Raw genomic sequence first — 22,622 nt, 5'->3', positions numbered from 1 at the left:
CTCGCCTCCAAGCCCCGAGCGCGGCGGCGGCAAGAGCGACGCCTGCTGGCCGAGCGCGGCAGCGCAGCCCAGCTCTAGGGGGCTCTGGCGCGTGGGGAGAAGCTGCCCGCGCAGGGCAGGGATCTAGGACTCCGCCAGGGTCCCGGGCCGGCTCGGAGGTGGGCTGCAGGCAATGCCTGCGTGAGTCCCGGGCTCGGTCCCCGGCACGGTGATTTTAAAAAATACCCCGAAACGACATGGGGACCCGATTCCTAGTGCAGCAGGGAGCGCGTGTGCCGTGCATACAGCCCACCCGGGTTCGATCCCAGCAGCCCACAGAGCCCCCCAAGCCCGGCAGGAGTACTTCCTGGCTGCACAGTCAGGCGTAAGCCCTGGGCATTGCCAGGTGTGACCCTAAATCAAATCAAACAAAAGAACCCGAAAAAGCTACATGGGTGGGTACAGAAACTGGGCTGCACAGACCGGGAGCCCCGCCCACTGACCCGACACAGGCGGGAGCCCCGCCCACCGATCCTAACAAGGCCGGGAAGCCCCGCCCACTGACCCACTCAGACCAGGAGTCCTGCCCACAGACCAGACACAGGTGAGAAGCCCCACCCACTGACCCCAGCAAGCCCGGTAAGCCCCGCCCACTGACCGGCACATACCTGAAGCCCCGCCCACTGACCCGACACAGGCCGGGAGCCCCGCCCACTGACCCGACCCTAGGCCCCTCTTACTGGTGCTGCTTCCGCAGGCCATCGGGGCCCTGCTGGCCGCCCCGAGTCTTGCTCAGCTCCCGGCTCAGCTCCTCCTTGTAGGCCTTCTTCACTGCCTCGATGGCTGTTAGCGGCAGAGGCGAGAGGAGGCTCAGCGGGCGTCCCGCGGGGGCTCCCCACGCCGGCCTGGGTTCAACCCCCGCCCGGCCCCGGCGCCGCGCTCACCCGAGGCGGTGGCCGCCGTCTCCTCGGCCAGCAGCCGCTCCTTCTCCTGCTGCAGCCGCTGCAGCTCGCGCGCGTGGTGCCGCTGCAGCTCCTCCATGAGCTGCTGGTGCGAGGACTCCATCTCGGCCAGGCTGCGCTCGCAAGCCTCCTGCAGACAGTCGGGCTGAGGCAGGCACCCCGGGGGGGCCCGCCCCACCCGGGGGGCCCTTCCGCTTTCTCTTCTGTCTGGGGCCACACCCAGCGGTGCTCAGGGCTGACTCCTGGCCCGGAGCTCAGAGATCACTCGGTGGGGCTCAGGGGACCATATGGGGGGCCGGAATGGAACCTAAGGGGTCCGTGAGCAGGCAAGCGGTGTCCCTGCTGTTCTATCTTACTGTGGGCGTGGGGGCCATACCCAGTGGTACTCGGGGTCACTCCAGTGCTCTCGGGAGCACGTGAGCACCCACAGCCTGAGCTCCAGCCCTACACGGTTCCCCGATCCCTCACTCCCCAGGGCCCCCAGTTCCCGAGCCTGGCGGGGCGCCCCCTCACCCTCCCCAGAGTTCGAGAGGGACAGCCGTCAGTCCCCACCCCTGCCGCTGCCTGCACGTGTCCCTGGAAACTCCTTTCCCGGGGGACTCACTCGGCCTGAGCCGGCAGCCTTGTGCCCGCCCTGAAAACTTTGCTGTGGCCACACAGGAGGGACCCTAAAGCCCCCCTGGGGGAGACCCAGGCCTCCCGTGCACTGTCGCAGACACAAACACCAGCCGGCACTCACTAAGGACACCTGTGGCTCCCGGCACTCGTGAAACCGAGGCTGGGCCGAGCACTGCAGTGTCCGCGACTCAGGGGCCCTTTCACGCAAGTGCTGCCACTCAGAGTCCCTGATGTCCTTCCGGTTACACCCGCAGTGTCCAGTGTCCAGAGGTTTGCGGGAGCTGCTGAGTCCCCCACCACCACGCACGGGGTTTCCCAACCCAGGGGGGCTGCAGGGCCCGTCTCAGGGGGCCTCTCGTGCAGGGCTGGCTCCCCACCACCCCAGGAGGGGCAGGAGAGGGGTCTGAGCAGGTACCTGGACGCCCCCCTAAGGCCGGGCTCTGCGGTCACTGGGACCCCCAGGGCTATCGGCTCTCCCTGCAGAGGGTTGGGGGCAGCAATGCGGGTCCCCAGTCCCCAGGATGCCATGTGCCAGAGAAGACCCCCCTACCCGAAACCAAGTGGCAGAGGTCTCACCTGGGAGATGTAGCCTGGGGGGATGCGACCGTCGTCCTGGGCCCCGGGGGTCTCCCCACGGAGCCGCCACGCCTCCAGCTGTGCTCGCAGCGACTGCACCTGGGGGGCACCGAGTGAGGGGAGTCGAGTCAAGGGGGCGGGGGTGGAGGGGCCGCAGCGGGGTCGAGAGGCGGGTGTGGGGGCCAGGGACAGAGGGAGACAGGGGAGCCGCTCGGTGCCTCAGTTTCCCATCGGTGACACCGTGATGAGGGGGGTGGTACCGCGCGGCGGAGGGGGTCGGGGCGGGCACCCGTGGGACACGCCCCCTCTGCGCGGAGGGGCGGGCCCACCTCTCTCTCCAGCGCCTCGTGGCCGTCGCCGTGGCCCTGGCCCTGGCCCTGGCCCTGGCCGAGCAGGGCGGAGAGGGGCACCCGGCGGCCCTCGCGCAGCGGCAGCTTCTCCAGCTCCTGCCACTTCTTCTCGATCTCCTCGCTGAGCCGGCTCTGCTGGTCGGCGGTCAGCGGCGCGCCCAGGCCCCGGCGAGGCGCCTCCCCCGCGCCCACGGCCGGCTCGGGGCCCCGGTTGCTGCTGCTGCTGCTGCCGCCGCTGCCGCCGCCGCCGCCGTCCGTGGCCTCGAACCACCGGCGCCGCTCCTCGGAGCGCTGGGCCAGGTCCCGCTCCAGCTCCTCCTGCTTGGCCGGGCGGTCCAGGGGCCTGGCCGGGGCGCGCGCCCGCGGCGGGGCGCCGGGACTCAGCGGGGACAGCTCCACGTAGTCCAGCGCGGGCCGCGGGCCGTCCGCCTTCCTGGCCGAGCCCCCGCGCGGCTCCCCCGGCCTCAGGGTGCCTTTGGCGGGGCTGTAGCCGTGCAGCGTGTTCTCCTTGTTGCTGTCCGAGAGCCTGGGGGGGCCGCAGGGACATGTCAGGTGGGACCCCGACCCCGATCCCCAACCCTGTGAACCGGCCCAGACCCAGAGTGTTGCCATGAGCAGCCCCCCAGGAGCCGCCCGCCCTGTCTCTGCCGCCAGCTGCTGGGCCTCAGTTTCCCCATCTGTCACGGGGGGGGGCCCCCAGGACTCCCCTACATGCTGGCCACAAGGGCTGGGAGTCAAGCCGCTCTTGGTCCTGTTCCGGGTACATGGGGAGCTGCGGACTGCTCCGCCTGTATTTGGCGCATGCAGCTGTCTCCCTACTGTGTGTGCGCAGCCGTCTCCCTACTGTGTGCATGCAGCTGTCTCCCTACTGTGTGCACGCAGCCGTCTCCCTACTGTGTGCGCCCCTGCGCTGGCTCTTAATAAATACTGGGAAACGCTACATAAATACTCCACTGGGCTCATTAAGAGAATGGCCAGAGGGCTGGAGCAATAGCACAGCGGGGAGGGCGTTTGCCTTGCATGCGGCCGACCAGGGTTCGATTCCCAGCATCCCATAGGGCTCCCTGAGCACCGCCGGAGTAATTCCTGAGTGCAGAGCCAGGAGGAACCCCTGAGCATCGCTGGGTGTGACAAGCAAAAATAAAAGAGAGAGAAAGGTCAGAGGGGCTGGAGCAACAGCACAGCAGGAAGGGCACTTCCCTGTGCAAGTCTAGCCCAGGGTTCGAACCCCGGCAGCATACCTGGCCCCCTGACCCCTGCCAGGAGTGATCCCTGAGCACTGCAGGGTATAACTCAAAAACCACAACAAAAGGAAACAAAGGGAGGGAGAGAGGATGGCTGCAGACGAGGGCCCCTGCTCACTGCGGAAGTGGGGCGACGCCAAGGCCGCAGCTGCAGTGACTGACCTCCAGGGGCTCAGGGCACACGGCTGGGACCTTTGACCCCGGGCCTGCTCAGGACACTGCCGCCCGGGCCTCCCCTACTGTCCCATGTCCCGTGCAGGGTGTGTGGTCACGTGGGCACGCTCGCCGGCTGGCCCGTGCTTTGGCGGGGCTCCTGGGGGGCCTCAGGGATCCCAAGCCGGGCTCCAGCCCAGCGGCTGAGCTGCCCACCAGGTCCGGGCTCAAAGCTCTGGACTCTTCTGGAAAACTGACACCCCCTTGTGCAAGCCACCCTCTGGGGGTGTCTCTGGCTGCAGCACTGGCCCGAGTTTCCAAAGGGGCATCAGGGACACTGGCCTAGTGGAGGCGCAGGGGTGGGTCGGTGTGCAAGGCCACGGGCTGACCCCCCAGCACTGCTGGGAGTGACCCCCAAATACCAGCACAGAACTAAAGACACAGAAACCCCACGGGGTTTGCAGAGACCTGCACGGCCTCACACAGCTGCTGCGGGGGTAGGGCTGGGTAGGGCTGGGCTAGGGGTAGGGCTGGATTAGGGTTAGCGCGGGGCTAAGGCTGGCCAGGGTTGGGTCAGGGCTGGGGTTAGGGTGCGTCAGTGTTAGGGCTGGGTCGGGTCAGGCTGGTCAGTGCTCCGTGAGGCTTTGGATTATCCTGGTCAGTTTGGGGTTAGGGCTGGGTAGGGTTAGGGTTAGTGCTGGCTTAGGGTGTGGGTTGTGATTAGGCTGCCTTTTTTTTGGGGGGGTCACACCCAGCGATGCACAGGGGTTCCTCCTGGCTCTGCACTCAGGAATGACTCCTGGCGGTGCTTGGGGGACCCTATGGGATGCTGGGAATTGAACCTGGGTCGGATGCGTGCAAGGCCAACGCCCTCCCCACTGTGCTATTGCTCCAGCCCCTGGTTAGGCTGCCTTACGGCGTGGCCAGGGCTAGGATCTGGATCCAGAGACGCAACAATGGTCCACTGGAGAGGTCCAACCCCAGGAGAGGCCTTGGAGGGCTGAGCTTGAGGCCCCGAGGCCCTTCCTGCTGTCCACTGCCCGGAGCTGCAGCCCCTCAGGGGCCTGGGGCCTATCTCTGGCTCCCGATCCAGGCCACAGCCCCTTGTGCTCTGCTCTCGCGACGTCCAGGGCTGGGCCCCACCCCCTGCCCCTGCTAGGGACTCAGACGGGGCCCCCCCTCCATCTCGGCTCAGAGTCAGACCCCCAAACTCCCCCTTCCAGGGACACAGGACGGAGCCCCCAGGCCGCCGTGTTATTCCCGGATGGAGTCCAGAAAGATGGGGAAACTGAGGCCCAGAAGGCGCCGAAGGTGGGGGAGTGCCGCGGGCCCCCTGAGGACCCCCCCGACTCCAAGCCCATACTTGGTGACGTCGGGTGCGTTGGCGGGCCGCACGGTCTTCCTCAGGGCCTCAATCCAGTTCCTCCGGATGCCCGAGGTCATGGCCGACAAGGTGTAGACGGCGTCCTTGGTCTGCAAGCCCGACGGGTGGGGTTGGCGCGCGTCAGCCCCCCGGCCCCCCCGGCCCCGGCCCCCTTCCCGGGAGGGGCCGCCCCTCGGGGCCTCACGTGGATCTGGAAGCCATAGTTGCGCTGCACGGGGTACTCGGTCACGTCGGTGCAGGCCCGGAGATCCACCTCCCCGTCCAGCTCATCCGCCTGCCGGGCAGGAGGGCCGAGGTGACGCGCGGCCTCGGGGGGCCGCCCCGCTGACCCCCCCCCTCCCCAGGGCACCCCCAGGGCTCACCTCCTCGGCCGTGGAGTCCCGGTAGTACTTCAGGCTGGAGTCGGTTAGCACGAACCAGTGCTTCTTCCACTGCGTGGAGGCGGCGGTCAGCGGTCAGCGGTCAGGCCCCGCCCCCCGCCACCCGGCCACCCGGCTGGGACCCAGGGCCCAGTCAACGCGGGCGCGCCAGCGGGGGCGGGAGAGCAAGACTCAAGGGAGGGGCGGCCAGGCTGCCCAGCATGGGTCGACTCACTCCAGTGCTCAAGCCTGGACCCCACACGGCCCGGAGAAACCCAGGGGCCGCCTCTGTATTTGTTTTTATCTTATTTATTTATTTTTTGCTTTTTGGGTCACGGGTGGGGATGCTCAGGGGTTCCTCCTGGCTCTGCACTCAGGAATGACTCCTGGCGGTGCTCAGGAGATGCTGGGAATCGAACCCGGGTCACCTGCGTGCAAGGCAAACAAACGCCCTCCACACTGTGCTATCGATCCAGCCCAGTATTTTATTTTTCTCTGCCACACCCAGCGGTGCTCAGGGCTTACTCCCGGTGGCACTCGGGCTCCGTATGGGGTGCCGGGGATTGAACCCGGGTCGGCCGCATGCAGGGCAAGTGCCTGACCTGCTGGGCTATGGCTCTGGACTGCTCTGGCCACTCCTGGGCAGCGCCAGCAGTGACCCCTGAGCACCGCTCGAACCCTCTGCACCCCACCCCGTAATAAACGAGTGGGGTGGGTGGGAGAGGGCCAGGGCCGAGCACAGCCTGTGCCCACCTGCCAACGGGGACCGCGGCGGGCCCACCCACAGCCAGCCTGGCCCTCAGGGCGTGCCCTCAGCACAGCCCGCCTGACCCTCACTCCTCCCAGCCTTGGTTTCCTCCCCGGAAGCAGCTGCTGCGTTTCACCCGTGATGCCAGGACGCCACTTTACTCCTTCACCCAACACTGCCGGGGCTCCAGGCCCAGAGAGACAGGACTTCGGGGAGGCCGTCTGCCTCGCACGTGGCTGACCCGAGTTCGATCCCCAGCACCCCACAGGGTCCCCCTGAGCACCGCCCAGAATAACTCCTGGGTGCAGAGAAAGGAGTAAGCCCTGAGCACTGTCAAGTGTGTGTCCCCCCAGCCCAACAAACAAACAGGAAAAAAGAAAACTGGGTTTCAGGAACCGAGATGCTGGTTACGACTCTCCCTCCCTTGCTAGTTGTGTGGCCCCGGGCAGGTGTCTTGACCTCTCTGAGCTCGTCAAGGAGGATCAGCGATTGTCCTGCGGGTTCTTGTGAGGTGAAAGGCATCCGACCCGCCCTGGCACATCTCTCACGGCCCTTGGCAACGGGCTAGCCCTTCTCTAAGGGGGGTCCTGACGGGGGGGCGGTCCTCTGGGAGGCACCGCGTGGAGTGGCCCTCGGGAAGGCCCGGGTCCTGGGCCAAGTCACGCCTCTGCCAGGGCCGGGCTGGACGGGGCCCCCAACCCCGGGGCACCACGCTCCCATCTTCCGGAGCCCGGGCACTGTGGGGGCCGGGCGAGTGGAACCCCGGGGCCCTTCCAGCCCGGACATTCCAGAACCCCGCGGGAGGGATGAGTAAGGCGGGTGTGGGGCGGGCCCGCGAGGCCGCCCTCCCGGGACCCGGGCTGGGGAGGCCGGGGAGGGTCACTGGCGGGCGGCCAGGCCTTGTGTGTGCCTGGAACTCGGCCACGGGGAAGCGGCCGGCGAGAGCGGGCATGGAGGGGTGGCCGCGGGGAGGAGACAATGGCCGCCCTCTGGCCGCGGCGCCTGGCATGCGGGCTGCAGAGGCGCCGGCCGGGCCTTGGGCCAGCTGGGCTCCCGGCTCCAGCCTGGACGCTGAGGGGCGGGTCAGGGGAAGGCTACCGTGCCTGGCGCGGCCAAGGCTGACCTAACGGGGCAGGGGAGACCGAGCGGCAGCCCCTGAACCCCCTCGGCCCGGGAAGGAACAACCGCCCTGTGGGCCCATTTCACAGATGGGCGCTGGGACCCACAGAGGGTCATATACGAGTGGGGTGGGCGGGAGAGGGCCCAGGGTGCAGGGACAGGGCGCGGGGGGCCAGGGGAGGGCCTGGCACGCCCCTCGGCCCCCACAGCCCAAGACCCAGGTTTCCCCCTTGGTTCTGGGCCACCCCTGAGGGTGCTCCGGGGAGGAGCCTGACTCCTTCCTGCACACAAAACCGCCTTCGCCCTTGGGGCTCCCTGGCCCCAGGGTCCCCCTTTCCTGTTTTGGGGCCACACCCGGTGACGCTCAGGGCCTCCTCCGGGCTCTGTGCTCACTCCCGGAGATGCCTGGGGACCGAACCCGAGTCGGCCGTGTGTCGAGCAGAGTGAGCTCCCTGCCGCTGTCCTCCTGTCTGCGCCCCCCCAGGCCTCTTCTAACACAACCCGAGCCCCCGCCCTCCTACCTCGCCCGGCTCGTCGAGGATCGACATCCATCCCTTCTTGAAGTTGAGCAGGTCGGGCTGCGGGCAGGAGAGGAGAGGCGGGAGGGGCCGTGAGCCCGGGGGGGCCTGGTCCCCTGGGGGGGATGCTGTGACCCCGCCTGGCACGAGACACCCCACGGACCCCACGAGCCGCAGGCCAGCCCGCCCAGCAGCTGGTCACCCCATCCGCGGCCGGGTGAAGCGGTCAGTTATTCGTGCCCAGGAAGGCCCCGGGGCCGGCAGGAAGGAACCCCCCACCCCCACATCCGTCTGCCGCCCACCGCCCATCCCCGCCCCTCCCTCATCTCCCGGCACCCCGGAAGCAGGCCCGGAGTGGGGTCCCCCGAGACCTCCAGCAGGGCCCCGGAAGCCCTACCTGCCGGGTGCAGCCCAGCGGGGCGCGGCCGGGGGCGAGGGGGGCTCCCCGGGGCAGCATGGCTGACACGGGCCGTGGGCCGGGCCCCTTCCCCTGCGCAGGCCTGAGGGGTGGCCGCCAGCAGCGCCTGTCCCTCCCCGCCTGCCTGTGCCTGTCGCCGCTGTCGCCGTGGCTCGGGGCCCACCTGTCGGCACCTGCGTGGCGGCCCTGGCGGGCCAAGGTGTCTGGTTGCCGGGAGCAGCGCGGGCGGAGGCTGGGCAGCTGGAAACCGGAGCTGCCTGACCCCTCGCCCCCCTCTTGCTCCGCAATTCCTTGGGCGGAGGAAGCGGCCAAAGAGGGGCTTGGGTGGGGCCGCCCGGAGCAGGCCCAGGGCTCACCGGGCAGCGGCCTGGGCCGGGAGATCACCGGGCGGCTTCTTTTTGTTTTCCTTTTTGGGTCACACCCGGCGACGCTCAGGGGTTCCTCCTGGCTCTGCACTCAGGAGTGACTCCTGGCGGTGCTGGGGGTGGGGGGGGACCCTATGTGATGCCGGGGATCGAACCGGGGTCGGCCGCGTGCAAGGCAAACACCCTCCCTGCCGTGCTATTGCTCCAGCCACACCAGTGGCTTCTCAGCCCGCTGGCCGGCACAGACGCAACGTGTGCCCTGGGCCTTGCAGAGCGGGGCAGGACACTTGGGCTGCCACCGCCACCAGAACACAGGCCAGCACGTCTCCAGGCCCTGGGTCAGCGGGGCGTGGGGCATGAGCACTGACCACTCTGCTCGGGGCCCAGCACCACCCCACGGGCCCCCGACTTCTTTTTTGTTGTTTTGCATTTCCTGGGCCACATCTGGAGACGCTCAGGGGTTCCTCCTGGCTCTGCACTCAGGAATCACGCCTGGCGGTGCTCGGGGCACCCTCTGGGTCCTGGGATGTGAACCCGGGTCGGCCGCGTGCAAAGAAAGGGCCCTCCCTGACTGTCCCTGAAAACTGCTCCCCCAAATCGCTCCAGCCCCGACTTTCTTTTGTGCTTTTTTTAGGCCACTCCTGGCCGTGCTCAGGGCTGACTCCTGGCTCTGTGCTCAGGGATCACTCCCAGTAGTGCCTGGGGGACCCAAGGGGTGTCCGGAACGGTGCCCACGCCCAACGCCAAGGCAAACGCCCTGCGCTGTACTATCGCTCCGGCTCTGCCCCGGGCCTCCGGGGGACACCCAGGGGACGGTCAGGGCTAACCCCTGGGAAGGACCAGCCCGGCAGTGGCCCCGAGGGCGAGGTGAGCCCCGCCTGCCCGATGTGGCAGGAGCCTGGGGGGTCCTGTCCCCCAGAGCTCGGTGAGGCGAGCGTGTCACCACGGAAAAGCGAGGCCGTTCATTTCTGATGAACGGGCCATAGATTGGGGGTCACGCCTGCTCACTGCCCTGTGCTGGGGGTCGCTCCTGGCAGTGTGGGGGGAAAAGTGATCCCCAGGACTCCTGTGCTCCCGCCTTCCCATGTGGGGGCCACACCGGGCAGTGCTTGGCAGCTACTCCCAGCTCAGTGCTCAAGAGACCAGGTGATATGGGGGAGCCCATGGGGCTGAGGGGGAGGACCCCCAACACGGAGCTCAAAGTACCCACCCCAGGTCCTGTAAGACACGGCCCAAACACAAACACCTAAAACAAGCCTGGGGTCGGGCCGGAGCGACGGTACAGCGGGGAGGGGCTCGCCCCGCACGCGGCTGCCCCAGGCTCAACCCCCAGCGTCCCACAGGGTCCTTGAGTGCTGCCAGGGGTGACCACTGAGTGCGCAGCCGGGGGCAAGTGTGATGCCCCGTAACAAGGCAAGTGCCTTCATCTCTCCAGCACACGCCAGGGGGACGGAGTGAGGGCCTGGGGTCTGCCTGGTTGTGCTCGGGGTTACCTGACTCCTGGGAATGCAAGGCAAGCCCCTCACCCCGTACTACCTCTCTGGCCCCAACTGTGCATGGTTTTTTTGTTTTTTTGTTTTTTTTTTGCTTTTTGGGTCACACCCAGTGATGCTCAGGGGTCACTCCTGGCTCTGCACTCAGGAATCACTCCTGGCGGTGCTCAGGGGACCCTATGGGGTGCTGGGAATCGAACCCGGGTCAGCCGCGTGCAAGGCAAACGCCCTCCCCGCTGTGCTATCTCTCCAGCCCCTGTGCATGTTTTTGGTGTGTGTGTGGGGGGGGTCACAGCCGGTGGTGCTCAGGGGTTATTCCTGGCTCTGCACACAGGAGTCACTCCTGGCGGTGCTCTGGGAAGCGGACGGGATGCTGCGGATTGAACCCGGGTCAAGGCAGGCGCCATCCCTGCTGTGCTGTCGCTCTGGCCCCAACAACTGTTCGTTTTTAACCCCACTGGCCAGGGGGGCCCAGGACCCAGAGATCCACTTTCCTCCCACCCTCCAGCCACCTGCCCGGGATTCCCGTGGGCCTCCGAGTCCCCCGAGGGTGACGGCCCAGCAGCGTCCTCAGCAGGGGACCCTTCCCACTGGCCAGGGCCCCAGCCTGCCCCCACCCGACAGGACGCTCCGTGCGGGGCCAGGCCGTGGGGTCTCACATGCCCCTCGGCCTCCTCTGCCAGCCTGGCCGCCCCCAGCCCACGGTTCTGACTCTGCCCTGGGCGGCGTCACAGATGGGTCCCCTCGGACCTGGGGCCCTGCCCGCCGGCCGGCGGCTGCCCCTGGAGATGCCAGCCGTGCTCCGCTGCTGACCGTGCAGGCCCTCAGGGCTCAAGTGGAAGCTGAACAAACAGCACCTCCAAGAGCCCTTGTCCTCCACACGCCACGCACGTGCCCACCTGCCGCCCCACCCACACGTGCACACACATGCACACGTGTATACAAACACGTAACACACACGTACACACATGCACGACACAGGCACTCACATGCACGCAGGGGTCTTGGCGGATGAGCTGGGCCATTTGTTATGCAATGCATCCCCCACACTGAAATTTGTGTTTAACTTAAGACGTCCCGGCTGGGCAGGGGTGCTGACCCCCCGCCCCATGTCATCACACCCTGCTGGCGCCCTCCCCACCCTAGGGAGACAAATTAAGAAATCAGCAAATGGGGCCAGAAGGGTAGTGCCTTGCACGCAGCTGACCCGGGTTCCAACCCCGGCATCCCATATGGTCCCCCGAGCACCGCCAGGAGTGATTCCTGAGTGCAGAGCAGGAGGAACCCCTGAGCATCACTGGGTGTGACACAAAAAGAGAAAAAGAAAAAAAAAAGAAAAAGAAACCAGCGAACAAGTGTATCCTTTGCTGGTACGCAGGGACCCAAGGACAGAATCACTGAGCCCAGATGTGAGGCTCAAAGCGGAGCCCCCCTCCAACAAGCCCCCCAAGGGCTCGCCCCCAGGACGCACACCAGACCCCCAAGAGCTCCAGCACTGACCCGTTCTCCACACCTTGGTCACCTGTTCCAAAGGCACCGGTACTGGGGCTGGAAGATGGGCCGCAGAGGCTAGGGTGGAAGGGGGGGTACCACAAGGAGGCAACACAGTGGGGGGCCGCCAGCCCCCCTCTGCACCCAATCTTCCCGCCTGGCCTCTGCGGGCCCTTCCCAGGCCCCTTCCCAACTAGCCAGTGTCCTGCAAACTGGAGCCCACCAGCCTGGGGCCACTCTCTGCCCTCCCGCGGCTGGAGCAACAGGGTGGGGGGGGAGGGGCGCTGGCCTTGCACGGCCGCCCGGGTTTAATCCCGAGCCCTGACAGGAGTGTGCTGGCAGCGCAGAGCCATGTGTGGCCCCAAAACCAAACCAAACACCCACTGCCCTCTTGAGCCGGGCTCTGCCCCCCTCAGCTGGCACGTGCTGGCCCCCAGCACCCCACCTGCAGCGTCCCCACCCCGTCCCCCCACACCTCCCCAGCAGAGACGGCTGCGTCGTGTCGTCCCGGGCAGACCTGGAGCACCTTCTGACCCGGCCAGGGCCAGCCTGTCACCTGGCACGGGGACCTCAGTGTCCTCCTCTGTTAGACGGGCGCTACCAAGAGCCTTGGGGGCCAGGCAGCACCCGCAAAGCTAGCCACATCACAGCCTGGGGTGTGGCAAGTGGCTGGCGCCTTAAGGGCCGGCGCCCCCTCCCTGCCTCCTGCCTGGGTACGGGTGAACCTGAAGAGGGGACAGGTCACCGATTCAGCCGTCGTCCCCACCCCCCCACCCCCCAGGCCCCTTCTGCTCCCTGACAGGAAGGGCCAGCAGGGAGGTGGCAGGATGTGCGGAGGCCGAGGAAGTCCAGAAGTGGCCAGGTCAGCACACACACACACACACACACACACACACGCACACGCACACGCACACGCACACGCACACGCACACACACATACACAAACACGAGCAGGCGCCCCTAGCACCGAACCGCCTCCAACCCCCGCGCCCACGCCGGCCTGGCCGGGTCCGGGCACACCGGACGCGCATGCGCGTGCACACCCAGGGCACCGGCCGCGCCCCCCACCCCCACCCCCACCCGCACCCGCAGCCCCCAGGCTGTCAGAACCACAGACCCGGCGCTGCCCGGCTCCTTCCCTGGCGTCGCGGTCACGGCCCGGGCTGACCTGGGAAGAGCCCAACCTCCTGACCCTCGGGGTAACTCGGGGCGACTCCCCCGGCCGACGCGCCCTCTCCAAAGCCTCCGTTTCCCCACCAGGGAAGTCGGGGTAACGAACGCGGCTCGGCGCGGCCACCGGGCGCGACCCCCGGCGCGCGGACACAGACAAATCCCGGCCACCGCGTCCCCACCCCGACTGGCCGGCTCGCCCCACCCAAACGCGCCCGGGCGGCGCGACGAGTCCGGGGGAACCGGGTCCCCGGGCGCTGCCCGGGCCCCAGGCTGGGTTCGGGCAGGGGATGGGCCGGGGGTGGGGTGAGGTGGGGGAAGCCCCCCGTGCGGCCAGCGCAGGCAGCGCCGCCCGCCCCAGCCGGGCCGGGAGAGCCCTCGGACCCGCGCCAGGCCCGCCCCGGCTCTGCCCAGCGCCCGGAGCCCCCGAATTGGGAGCTGCGAGCTGGGGGGCGACTCAGGTCGGACGCCGCCCACCTCGGGTCCCGCGCCGGGGGTGCCCGCGGCGGGGACCCCGCACCCCCCGAAAAGGAAAGAGCAGGAGAGCCCGGGGCAGGCGCGGCGGGACTGCGCGGCCCGACGGGGCGGGGGGCTGCGGGCTCCCGGGGGGCGCGGCGCGGGGGGCACTCACCGTCATGGCGGTGGCCAGGAGCGTGGGGCCGGGCTCAGCGGCGCGGGAACCCCGCCGCCGCTCCGGCCCTGCCCTTCCCCGGCGCGGCCCGGGCCCCTTCCATCCGCCCAGAAAACTTTTTTTTTTTTTCAAACTTCCTGGGAGGACCCGGGCCGGCCAATGGGCGGCGGCGCAGCCGGGACAAACAGCCGCGGGGGCCGCGGGCCGGCCAATGGGAGCGCGGGCCCGGCCGCGGGGCGGGGCCTGCCCAAACGGGACGGGCGCGCGGGGGCGGCGCGCGCGGGCGGGCGGGGGCGGGCCGGGCTCGGCCGCGGGCGCGCGCGGGGGCGGGCAGGGCCGTGCGCGCAGGTGACCCGCTCGGGCCGCCGGGCCGTGGGGCGGCCCCAGCCGGGTGTGGTCCCGTCCGCGTCCGGGCTGCCGCGTTGAGCCGGGGGACGCAGCGAGGGGCCCACTCGGGTTCAGCCCCTGCATTTGCCCGGGACACGGGCGGACCATCCCCCGAGTACTGGAAACCCCCCCCCACGACGGACGCACCCACCGAGCCCCCCCCTCCTCCCTCCCGAACCCCGTCATTGCCTTTTGCCCTCCGCACAGACAGGTCCTTGTGAGACTAATCGAGGGAGGAGCCGACCGGCCGCGGGCACCGTCAAAAGAGGCGGGATTTCTAGCACCAAATAAACCCTGCAATGCCAGGGGGCTCTCCACATGCCCTCGCCTGGCACGCGGGCACACCCCGCTTGCTTACTGCGGCGCTGGGAATCGAACCTGCGCCCTGGGCCACTCCTGGGCACATAATCTATATTCTCATTCTCTCTCCCCTCCCCCCTCTTTTTTTGGACCACACCCAGCGATGCTCAGGGGTTACCCCTGGCTCTGCACTCAGGGATCACACCTGGCAGTGCTGGGGCTGGAAGCAGGGTTGGCTGTGTGCAAGGCAAGCGTCCTCCCAACTGTACTGTGGCTCGGCCCCCACGCATACCCTATTTCCTAACGTGCCCAGAGCACCTGGCAGCTCCAAGAGGCCTTTTGCCTGCGGGAGCTTCTCCCGGGACAGCCCTTGCTTAAATGTGGCATAGTGATTCAGATCCTGTGTTACATCAAGGAAGGTAATTAGCTGCTCTGTGCTTCAGTTTCACCCTCAGGGGAGAGGTGAATAATGCCTCCTGGGTGAACTGCAAGAATCAGGTGTTAAATAGTTAAATGAAAAGAAGGGTTAAGTACCTTGAACAGCCTTTCACCCCAACCCACTCTCCTTAGGTAGAGAAGCAGGGGAGGGTGGGAATAATTTCCATTTCAGTTATTCCACCGGCTCAATTTAGGATTCAAACATACTATTGGTGGGGATTGTGCCTTTTATGTGCCGACCCGGGTTCGATCTCCGGCATCCCAGACGGTCCCCCTGGAACACTGCCAGGAGTAATTCCTGAGTGCAGAGCCAGGAGGAACTTCTGAACACTGCCAGGTGTGGGCCCAAAGAAAAGCAATTACTGGCACTGGAGCTATAGTACAGCAGGAGGGCGTTTGCCTTGCACGCGGCCGACCCGGGTTCGATTCCCAGCATCCCATAGGGTCCCCTGAGCACCGCCAGAAGTAATTCCTGAGTGCAGAGCCAGGAGGAACCCCTGTGCATTGCCGGGTGTGACCCAAAGAGCAAAAACAGGAAAAAGAAAAGAAAAACAATTACTAATGGGTTAAGAAAGATAGTACAGCCTTCGAGGCTGACCCGGGTTCAACCCCCTGCACCCACATTGTCCCCTGAGCCCCGCCACGAGTGATCCCTGAGCACAGAAGAGCCAGGAGTGATCCCTGAGCACTGTTGGGTGTGCCACCCCCCCCAAATACACTAATAGGGCAGGGAGAGGGCTCAAAAGATGGGGCACGTGCCTGGCGTGCAGCGCCCCACTGGGTTCCCTGGCACCTGGTGGCCGGGCCCAAGCATTTGGCCCAGATGCCGTTGCGAGTGAGTGTCCCAGGGAACGGCCTCCCCACACGTCTGGCTGGAACTTCCTGTCCCCATTGTTACCGTCATAGAAACTGCCCCGTTTCACAGATAAGGAGCTGGAGCTCTCTCCTGGGACTCTTGCCTCCCTGAGGAATGAGGCCAAGGATGAGTGAGTGCAGGACTCTGCGCTTCCCGCTGCCCTTCCTCCTCGCCCCGCCCCCACTCGGACAGCGCCCGCGCCCCGCCCCCGCAGGCTCCCTGGCCGAGCTGCTGTCCAGCTGCGGGCAGCCAGTGCCCGCGGAGGCCCGGGCCCTCCCAGTACTGCCCAGGGTAGCCATGTGTACACGCTGCCCACGTGAGGCAACACCTCCCCACCTTGAGAATCCCCAGAGAACCCAGGTCCTTTGCACCTCCCCATGGCACGTGTTGTTCTCCGTCAGGGACTGGACCCTGCCCCCACTCCCACCTCCCTTCAAATACCTAGAAAGTTCACTCCTCCTCGCCCTTCAAATCTCTCTCCAAAAGCGACCCGAGTACTTTCCAGGATAATCTCCGGCTTCACCTTTCACCCAGCGCTGGTGCTTATTACACTGTGTGTCCTAGTCAGTTACATGTTCACGTCCGCCAAGTCGATTTCTTATAAACCGGGACGGATTGGTTTCAGGGTATGTTGGGGGCCGGGGGTCTCTGGACTCAGGAACCACTTGTGTTTTTGGTGGGGGCACACCTGCAGCTGTTCGGGGGTCAGTCCTGGCTCTGCACTCAGGAGTTACTCTTGGCGGAGCTCTGGGGATGCCGGAGATGGAACGTGGGTAGGAAGCATCTCTCCAGCCCCTGGGGAATCGCTCCTGGTGGCGCTCAGGGGGGCCATGGGTGGTGCCGGGGATCAAACTGGCCTTGGCAGCGTGCCAGGCAAGTGCCTTCCCCCCTACACGTCTCGGGCTGGGATGCACAGTCCCCGTAACTCCCAAGTAGAGCAGCTTCTCACTCAATACGGTTCAAAGGTGGTGCGTCCTCTCCCTACACCTCACCAGATGAAACTGGGACGGCGCAGCCTCGAGGACTGGGAGCAAGTTGTCCGGCAGAGCCTGCGTGGTTGGGGATTAAGTGGAGCCTGTCTCACCACGCCTGCCGGTGGCTGTGGACGGCGGTGTGACGCTCTGTGGCCCACAAGTGCCCGGGTGAAGAGCAGAAACCAGGCCGTGGCTCCCTGGCTCCCCATCTTATCGTCTAGCCCCAGACACCTTTTTGTTTTTCACACCTGGGGGGGCTCCGGGGGACCCTATGGGATGCTGGGGATCAAACCCAGGTCGGCCAGGTGCAAGGCAAGCACCCTCCCCGAGGTGCTGTCGCTCCACCCCCCCCAGCCTGAGACACTTTTTTTTTCTTTTTGGGTCACACCCGGCGATGCACAGGGGTTACTCCTGGCTCTGCACTCAGGAATTACCCCTGGCGGTGCTCAGGGGACCATATGGGATGCTGGGATTTGAACCCGGGTCGGCTGCGTGCAAGGCAAATGCCCTACCCACTGTGCTATCACTCCAGCTCCTCCACTGTGCTTTCTGTCCGTCCACTCCTGCTATCCTCCTTCCCTGGGGACGGCGGGCTCCAGGTTCACCAGTGACCACACCCGTCCCACACTGGAGGGTGGGGGGTGGGAACCCATGGAGACTTGGGGAGCCCAGGATGCACCCGGTTGCCGGGGGCAGCCACAGCAGGGATGCCCCCTCGGCCGTGCTCCTGGTGGGACCCAGGAATAGAGATTCACTTCCTCTGGTGCGAGATGGACAGTGTCCCCTTGGCCGGCCTGGGGGTCAGCACGACATGCAGCTGACCTGAGCAGAGCCGGGGCCACACTGCGGGGTGGGTCTCAGCCCCGGATTTCTAACCCCCCCCCAACTCCTGCCTCCTGGGACTTCCCGCACGCTCCGTAGACCTTTTTGCGTGTTTGTGACCTTTAGTCTGATAAGGCTGATTCCTGCCTGCTCCTGGGTAGGTACCACCCTCTCCAGATAACCGAGGGTGCTTGCCAAACCACCCTTGCGCCTTAACCCCAGAGACAGGAAATTCTGAAATGGATGGGGAGGGGCGGTGGGGGGGGACCTCAAGGATCTGGGTGCCACCGTGTCCCCCTGGCATAGGGAGCCACAGGCCACCTTTGCACAGCGACCCAGAGTCGGCCACAACTCCCCACGGGACGCGGACACACACACACACACACACACACACACACACACACACACACACACACAGGCGCGCGCGCGAGCCGGTTCTCCATCTCAGAAGGAGAATCAGTCGGATGCCGGCGCCACTGACGCCCGGCTGTGCAAGCCCCACTGTGCAAGCCAGCGCCCTCTCTGAGCCTGGGTCTCTGCATCCTCCGCCGAATGGACACGTGGTCTCTCATGCACCCAGCCCGAGACTGGACACGGCACCGAGGAGAAGAGGCGGACAGGAAGAGACCCCAGGCAGCAGCGGGGTGGCCCCTGGACACGCCCGACCAGCCTGTGCGCGCGCGCGTGTGTGTGTGTGTGTGTGTGTGTGTGTGTGTGTTCGCAGCCCTGCCCGGGGAAGGGGCGGTTACATAACGCCAGATGTTTATGAAACTGGCGCGGGCCCAGTGCTAAGCCACACTTGGCAAGCGAGGAGCTGTGCCAGCCCTCCCTTCCTGGACCCCTGCCAGCCCCCCCACCCCCCACCTGGCACCCCCCAGCCCCAGGGCAGCCTGGGATCCACTAAACCCCCCACTCCCTGAGAGTGGAAAAGCCCCAGGTGCCGCCCCGAGGAGGGACCCCCCCCCAACCCAACCGCCACAGGATGACCTCTGCCCCCCACCCCGTCTTTCTCCTGGGGGGATGACCCGTGCCCCCCTCTCGGCCCCCTCTCTCTCTTCCTGAGCTAGCATGGGCCTCCGCCCTCCCCGCCTCCCCCCTTTCAGCCTACCCTTTGCCACCTGAGGACCCCCAGGGACAGCAGGAGCGGATTGAACAGCGTGGGGCGGTCCCCGGGCATTCGCCATGAGGTCACCAGTCGGCCCTTGAGTGGGCTGCCCGCCTTGCTCTCGGCTGGCCTCTTGTCTGCCTGTCAAACAGGGTCCAGGTTGGTCCCGGGTGCCCCGGGTGGCCCTAACGGCTGCCTCCCCCCGGCCCGGGGCCCGGGGCTGCCGCGGAGATGGCGAACTGCTTCCTGCGCCTGCGTCCTGCGGGGCTCGGGGACACGGCGTCACCCCCCCACACCCCCTCCCCGCCAAACCACAGGGGCGTCTCCCCCAGGGTCTCAGGTTACTGTGCAGAGGGCAGGGGCTTGCCTTGACCTGGATTCAGTCCCCCCACAACACCTGAGTCCCCAGGAGCGGCCCCTGACACACGCCAGGACCCCCCCCCCCACCTCGAGCTCCGCCGGATGTGGCCCCGAACCCAAGATACAGTGACATGGAATTAAGATGCGCAAGTCCTAGGCCTCGCCCCCGCAGGGCGACAACCCTCTGAACCGAGGGGTCACACAGGCGCCCCCCGAGCCCTGTGTTCCTCCAGGGGCCACTCTGGAACGAACGAGCCCACAACGGCCAGGGTCACCAAGTAAGTCCCCAAATGCATCCCATTTGGACACATGGAAACTGAGGCCAGATCTCTGGCAGAAGGGGACAGAGGGACACCCCAGCTCGGTGGAGTCTAGAGATTCTCCGGAGGGGGACACGAAGACACAAAGCAGAGGGAGGCCTTAGAGGAGGGACGCCCTCAGACCCCCCCCCCCAAGACTGGCCACTAGGCTGTGAGCTTTCAACCAATTCGTGAGTCTTTTTTTTTTTTTTTTTGGCTTTTTGGGTCACACCCGGCAATGCTCAGGGGTTACCCTGGCTCTGCACTCAGGAATCACTCCTGGTGGTGCTCAGGAGACCCTATGGGATGCCGGGGATCAAACCCGGGTCGGTTGTGTGCAGGGCAAACACCCTACCCGCTGTGCTATCGCTCCAGCCCCAATTCATGGGTCTCAACTGACTTTTAGACTCGCTAAATGCTTGTGAATGCAAGAAGGAGAGAGAGAGGTGCTGGGATGAATAAATGGGTGAATGAATGAACCGAGTGAATGTGTGAGTGGATGAGCGAGCAAATGAATGAATGAATGACCAAGTGAATGCATGTGTGAGAGAGTGAACGAGTGCGTGAGTAAACGGCCATGAATGCTGCCCACGCCCGTGGCCGGGGTGTAGAATCTTCTCTCTTTTGGTTTTTGGGCCATGCCTGGCGGTGCCTTCCTCCTGGCTCTGTGCTCTGGGGCCCTTCTCGGCTGTGCTCCCCGGACGGGGGACCCACACGAGGTGCTGGGAGTCGAACTCGGGCCATGAACAGAGGAGCTCCTGGACCTCTGTGATCTCCCCAGCCTGGACCCGTGTGGCCGGGATGTGCCGATTTTGTGACAGCTGAAGGGAACCCCTGGACTGCTGGTTCCTCTTTGCTCACGAAACTAGCCCCCCCCCCCCGGAAGTATGGAGAAATCACCCAGAAAGAGGAAGGCAGCATTATCGGGGCGCCCGTGAGAGCTGGAAGTGCTCTGTTCCTGCCGAGCCACGGCAGGGGTGAGGGGAGCCGGGCTCAGCAGCACCGGGCCAGGGGGTGGGGGTGTGTCCACACAGAGCCGGGCAGCAACCTGGGAAGGGCTGGTCCCAGCTTGAGTCCCGGCCACTGATTGGCTGCTGACCCGGGATGACCCCCAGCCCTCTGTGAGGGGCTGGGGTGAATCCCCCCAGTGTGGTCCCGTGCAGGGAGGGAGGGGGGCCTCGGGGGCGACACAGTGTGTGTGTGTGTGTGTGTGTGTGTGTGTGTGTGTGTGTGTGCATGCACGCGCACGCACAGCGGGACAACAGCAGAGGGAAAGCAAACTGCATCCCCGCCCTGGCCCCAGCCCTCCGCTCTGACCTCACCTCCCCAGAGGCTGTGAGCGATGAGCACTGTGGGTTTGGCAGGTCGAGGGGGGGCGGGGTGCCGTACGAGGGCAGCGGCAGAGGCCAAGGCCTGCTGGCCGGGTCCCACCCTGCGCTCCGTCTCTAGTCCCAGCTCCTGGGGACCCTCCAGGCCAGCTGACGGCACCTCCAGGCCGTCCTCCCCCCTCCGCACTAGCGCCCGGGAACCCTCAGTTCCTCCCGGACGATCCCTAGACCGGTCGGGCCCTGCCTCAGAAGCCACACGAGCAAGGCCCTGGGGGTGCGGGGACTTTTACGGGGTCACGGGGCCAGTGGGAAGCAGAGGCCTGATGGGTCAGCACCCCCTTAGCCTGCTCCCCCAGGCCCGGAAGCCCTCGGACGTGAGGCCTCCCCGGGCAGCCTGATGCACCTCGGCTTGACCTGGGAACACCCAGCACCCTCCCAGGCTCCCCGCCCACTGCCCTCTGCCCACGCCCCGCCCCGTTACCGAGTCCGCCTGCTTCTGCTTCTGCGTCTGCCCCGGGGAGTCTGGGCCTCGGCTCAGTTCTGACCCCTCCGGCTCCTCTGGGTGTAACTGCAGGAGACAAACACGGAGGCTGTGCCGGGGTCCCGTCCCTCGGCCGGGCACTCAGCGCCCAGCCGCACCCAGCTCAGCCTCACGTCCCCGTGAGACCGCCCGGCACCCTTCTACCCCGCCCACTCATCTGCCCGACCTCCGGGATCCCACACTACCCCCGGTCCCGCCACCCGGCCTCCACTGACCAGCTCAGCGCCCTCTCACTGTCTGTCTGTCCGTCCGCCTGCCCGTCATCCATCACTCAGTCGTGTCAATCTCTCCCTGGGTGGGTCCAGCACCCCCCTACCACCCTGTGAGCCAACGCCTGCTCTTGGGGGCCAGCCGTCCGGGGTCCCACATCACCCACCCATCATCTGCTCGCACATTCTCTCTCTCTCTTTTTTTCTTTTTGGGTCACACCCGGCGATGCTCAGGGGTCACTCCTGGCTCTGCAGTCAGGAATTACTCCTGGCGGTGCTTGGGGGACCTTATGGGGTGCCGGGGTCAAACCCGGGTCGGCCACGTGCAAGGCAAACGCCCTCCCCGAGGTGCTATCGCTCTGCCCCCCGCTTGCACATTCTTTGTCCCTATTCCTACTCCCTGTCACCCCCACACGCTGCTGTCATTCTCCAACCACCATCCGCCGGGGAATCTCAGGAGCAAATGGTGTCATGCCGCCTGGAGCCTGTGGGTGCTCAAACCTGACTCCTGATCTAAGACAGGGTGGGGTCTGGCTTCGGGCCACACCCGACGGTGCCCAGGAGTGACCCTGGCAATGTGGGGGATCCACGTGTTGTCAGAGATTCCGCCCGGCTCGGCCTGGTGTCAGGAGGTACTTTACCCTCCGACTAGGATCTCTGGCCCCGAAGATGGATTTTTTTTTCTGCCACACCCAGTGATGCTCGAGGCTTACTCCTGGCTCTGCACTCAGGAATCACTGCTGGCGGTGCTCAGGGGACCCTACAGGGGTGCTGGGGAGCAGACGCAGGTCAGCTGTGGGCAGGCAAGTGCCCGCCCCGCTGTATTAGGCTCTGGCCCCGAATACGAAATCTCTGACCCGTCCCGTTTGGCCCGGTCAGTCTGTAGTGCCCAGCACTCATGGGCCTTACGCGGCACCTGGGGGCCTGCTTGGTGCCACTCAGGCCAGGACCAGCGTCCATGGTCTCTGGTTCTTTCTCTTGTTTGGTTTTCGGTTTGGGTCCCACCCGGTGATGCTCAGGGGTTCCTCCTGGCTCTGCACTCAGGAATCACTCCTGGCGGTGCTCAAGGGACTATATGGGACGCTGGGAATCGAACCCGGCTACGTGCAAGGCAAAAGCCCTCCCCGCTGTGCTATCGCTCTGGCCCCTTCCAACGGTCTCCGAGGCCTGTGCCAGCAGCTGATCAGAGGGCAAGCCCAGGGGACTGTCCGGCCCAGCCCTGCAATGCTTACTCTGCCCCCGCTCTCATGACTCAGACCTGTGTGCGCCCCGCAAGCGGCTGACAGCAAGCTGCACCTTGAGGAAATGGCGGGGGGGGGGTTCTAGATGCATCATCAGGGACACACACACACACACACACACACACACACACACACACACAAACACACACAAACTGCACCCAGCAGGGCCTGGGAAGCAGCCCCG

General features: G+C 66.2%; 1 protein-coding gene across 1 annotated transcript in view; it reads right to left on the bottom strand.

Moving 5' to 3' along the window:
• Positions 1 to 22,622, bottom strand: part of TRIOBP (TRIO and F-actin binding protein) — a 58,360-nt gene that overhangs the window by 3,720 nt on the left and 32,018 nt on the right. The window contains exons 10-21 of the mRNA XM_055143620.1: positions 20,929 to 21,015; positions 18,464 to 18,601; positions 16,644 to 16,680; positions 13,579 to 13,715; positions 8,014 to 8,070; positions 5,629 to 5,697; positions 5,451 to 5,540; positions 5,246 to 5,355; positions 2,465 to 3,011; positions 2,136 to 2,234; positions 924 to 1,071; positions 720 to 822 (exon numbers count right to left, since the gene is read on the bottom strand). Of these exons, the coding sequence (XP_054999595.1) occupies positions 720 to 822; positions 924 to 1,071; positions 2,136 to 2,234; positions 2,465 to 3,011; positions 5,246 to 5,355; positions 5,451 to 5,540; positions 5,629 to 5,697; positions 8,014 to 8,070; positions 13,579 to 13,715; positions 16,644 to 16,680; positions 18,464 to 18,601; positions 20,929 to 21,015 (1,622 nt within the window). The remainder of the gene's footprint in view (positions 1 to 719; positions 823 to 923; positions 1,072 to 2,135; positions 2,235 to 2,464; positions 3,012 to 5,245; positions 5,356 to 5,450; positions 5,541 to 5,628; positions 5,698 to 8,013; positions 8,071 to 13,578; positions 13,716 to 16,643; positions 16,681 to 18,463; positions 18,602 to 20,928; positions 21,016 to 22,622) is intronic.

The sequence above is a fragment of the Sorex araneus genome, chromosome 6 (genome assembly GCF_027595985.1).
Source record: "Sorex araneus isolate mSorAra2 chromosome 6, mSorAra2.pri, whole genome shotgun sequence".
In the NCBI taxonomy this organism is placed as follows: domain Eukaryota; kingdom Metazoa; phylum Chordata; class Mammalia; order Eulipotyphla; family Soricidae; genus Sorex; species Sorex araneus.
This window is presented reverse-complemented; position numbering and strand designations above follow the sequence as displayed.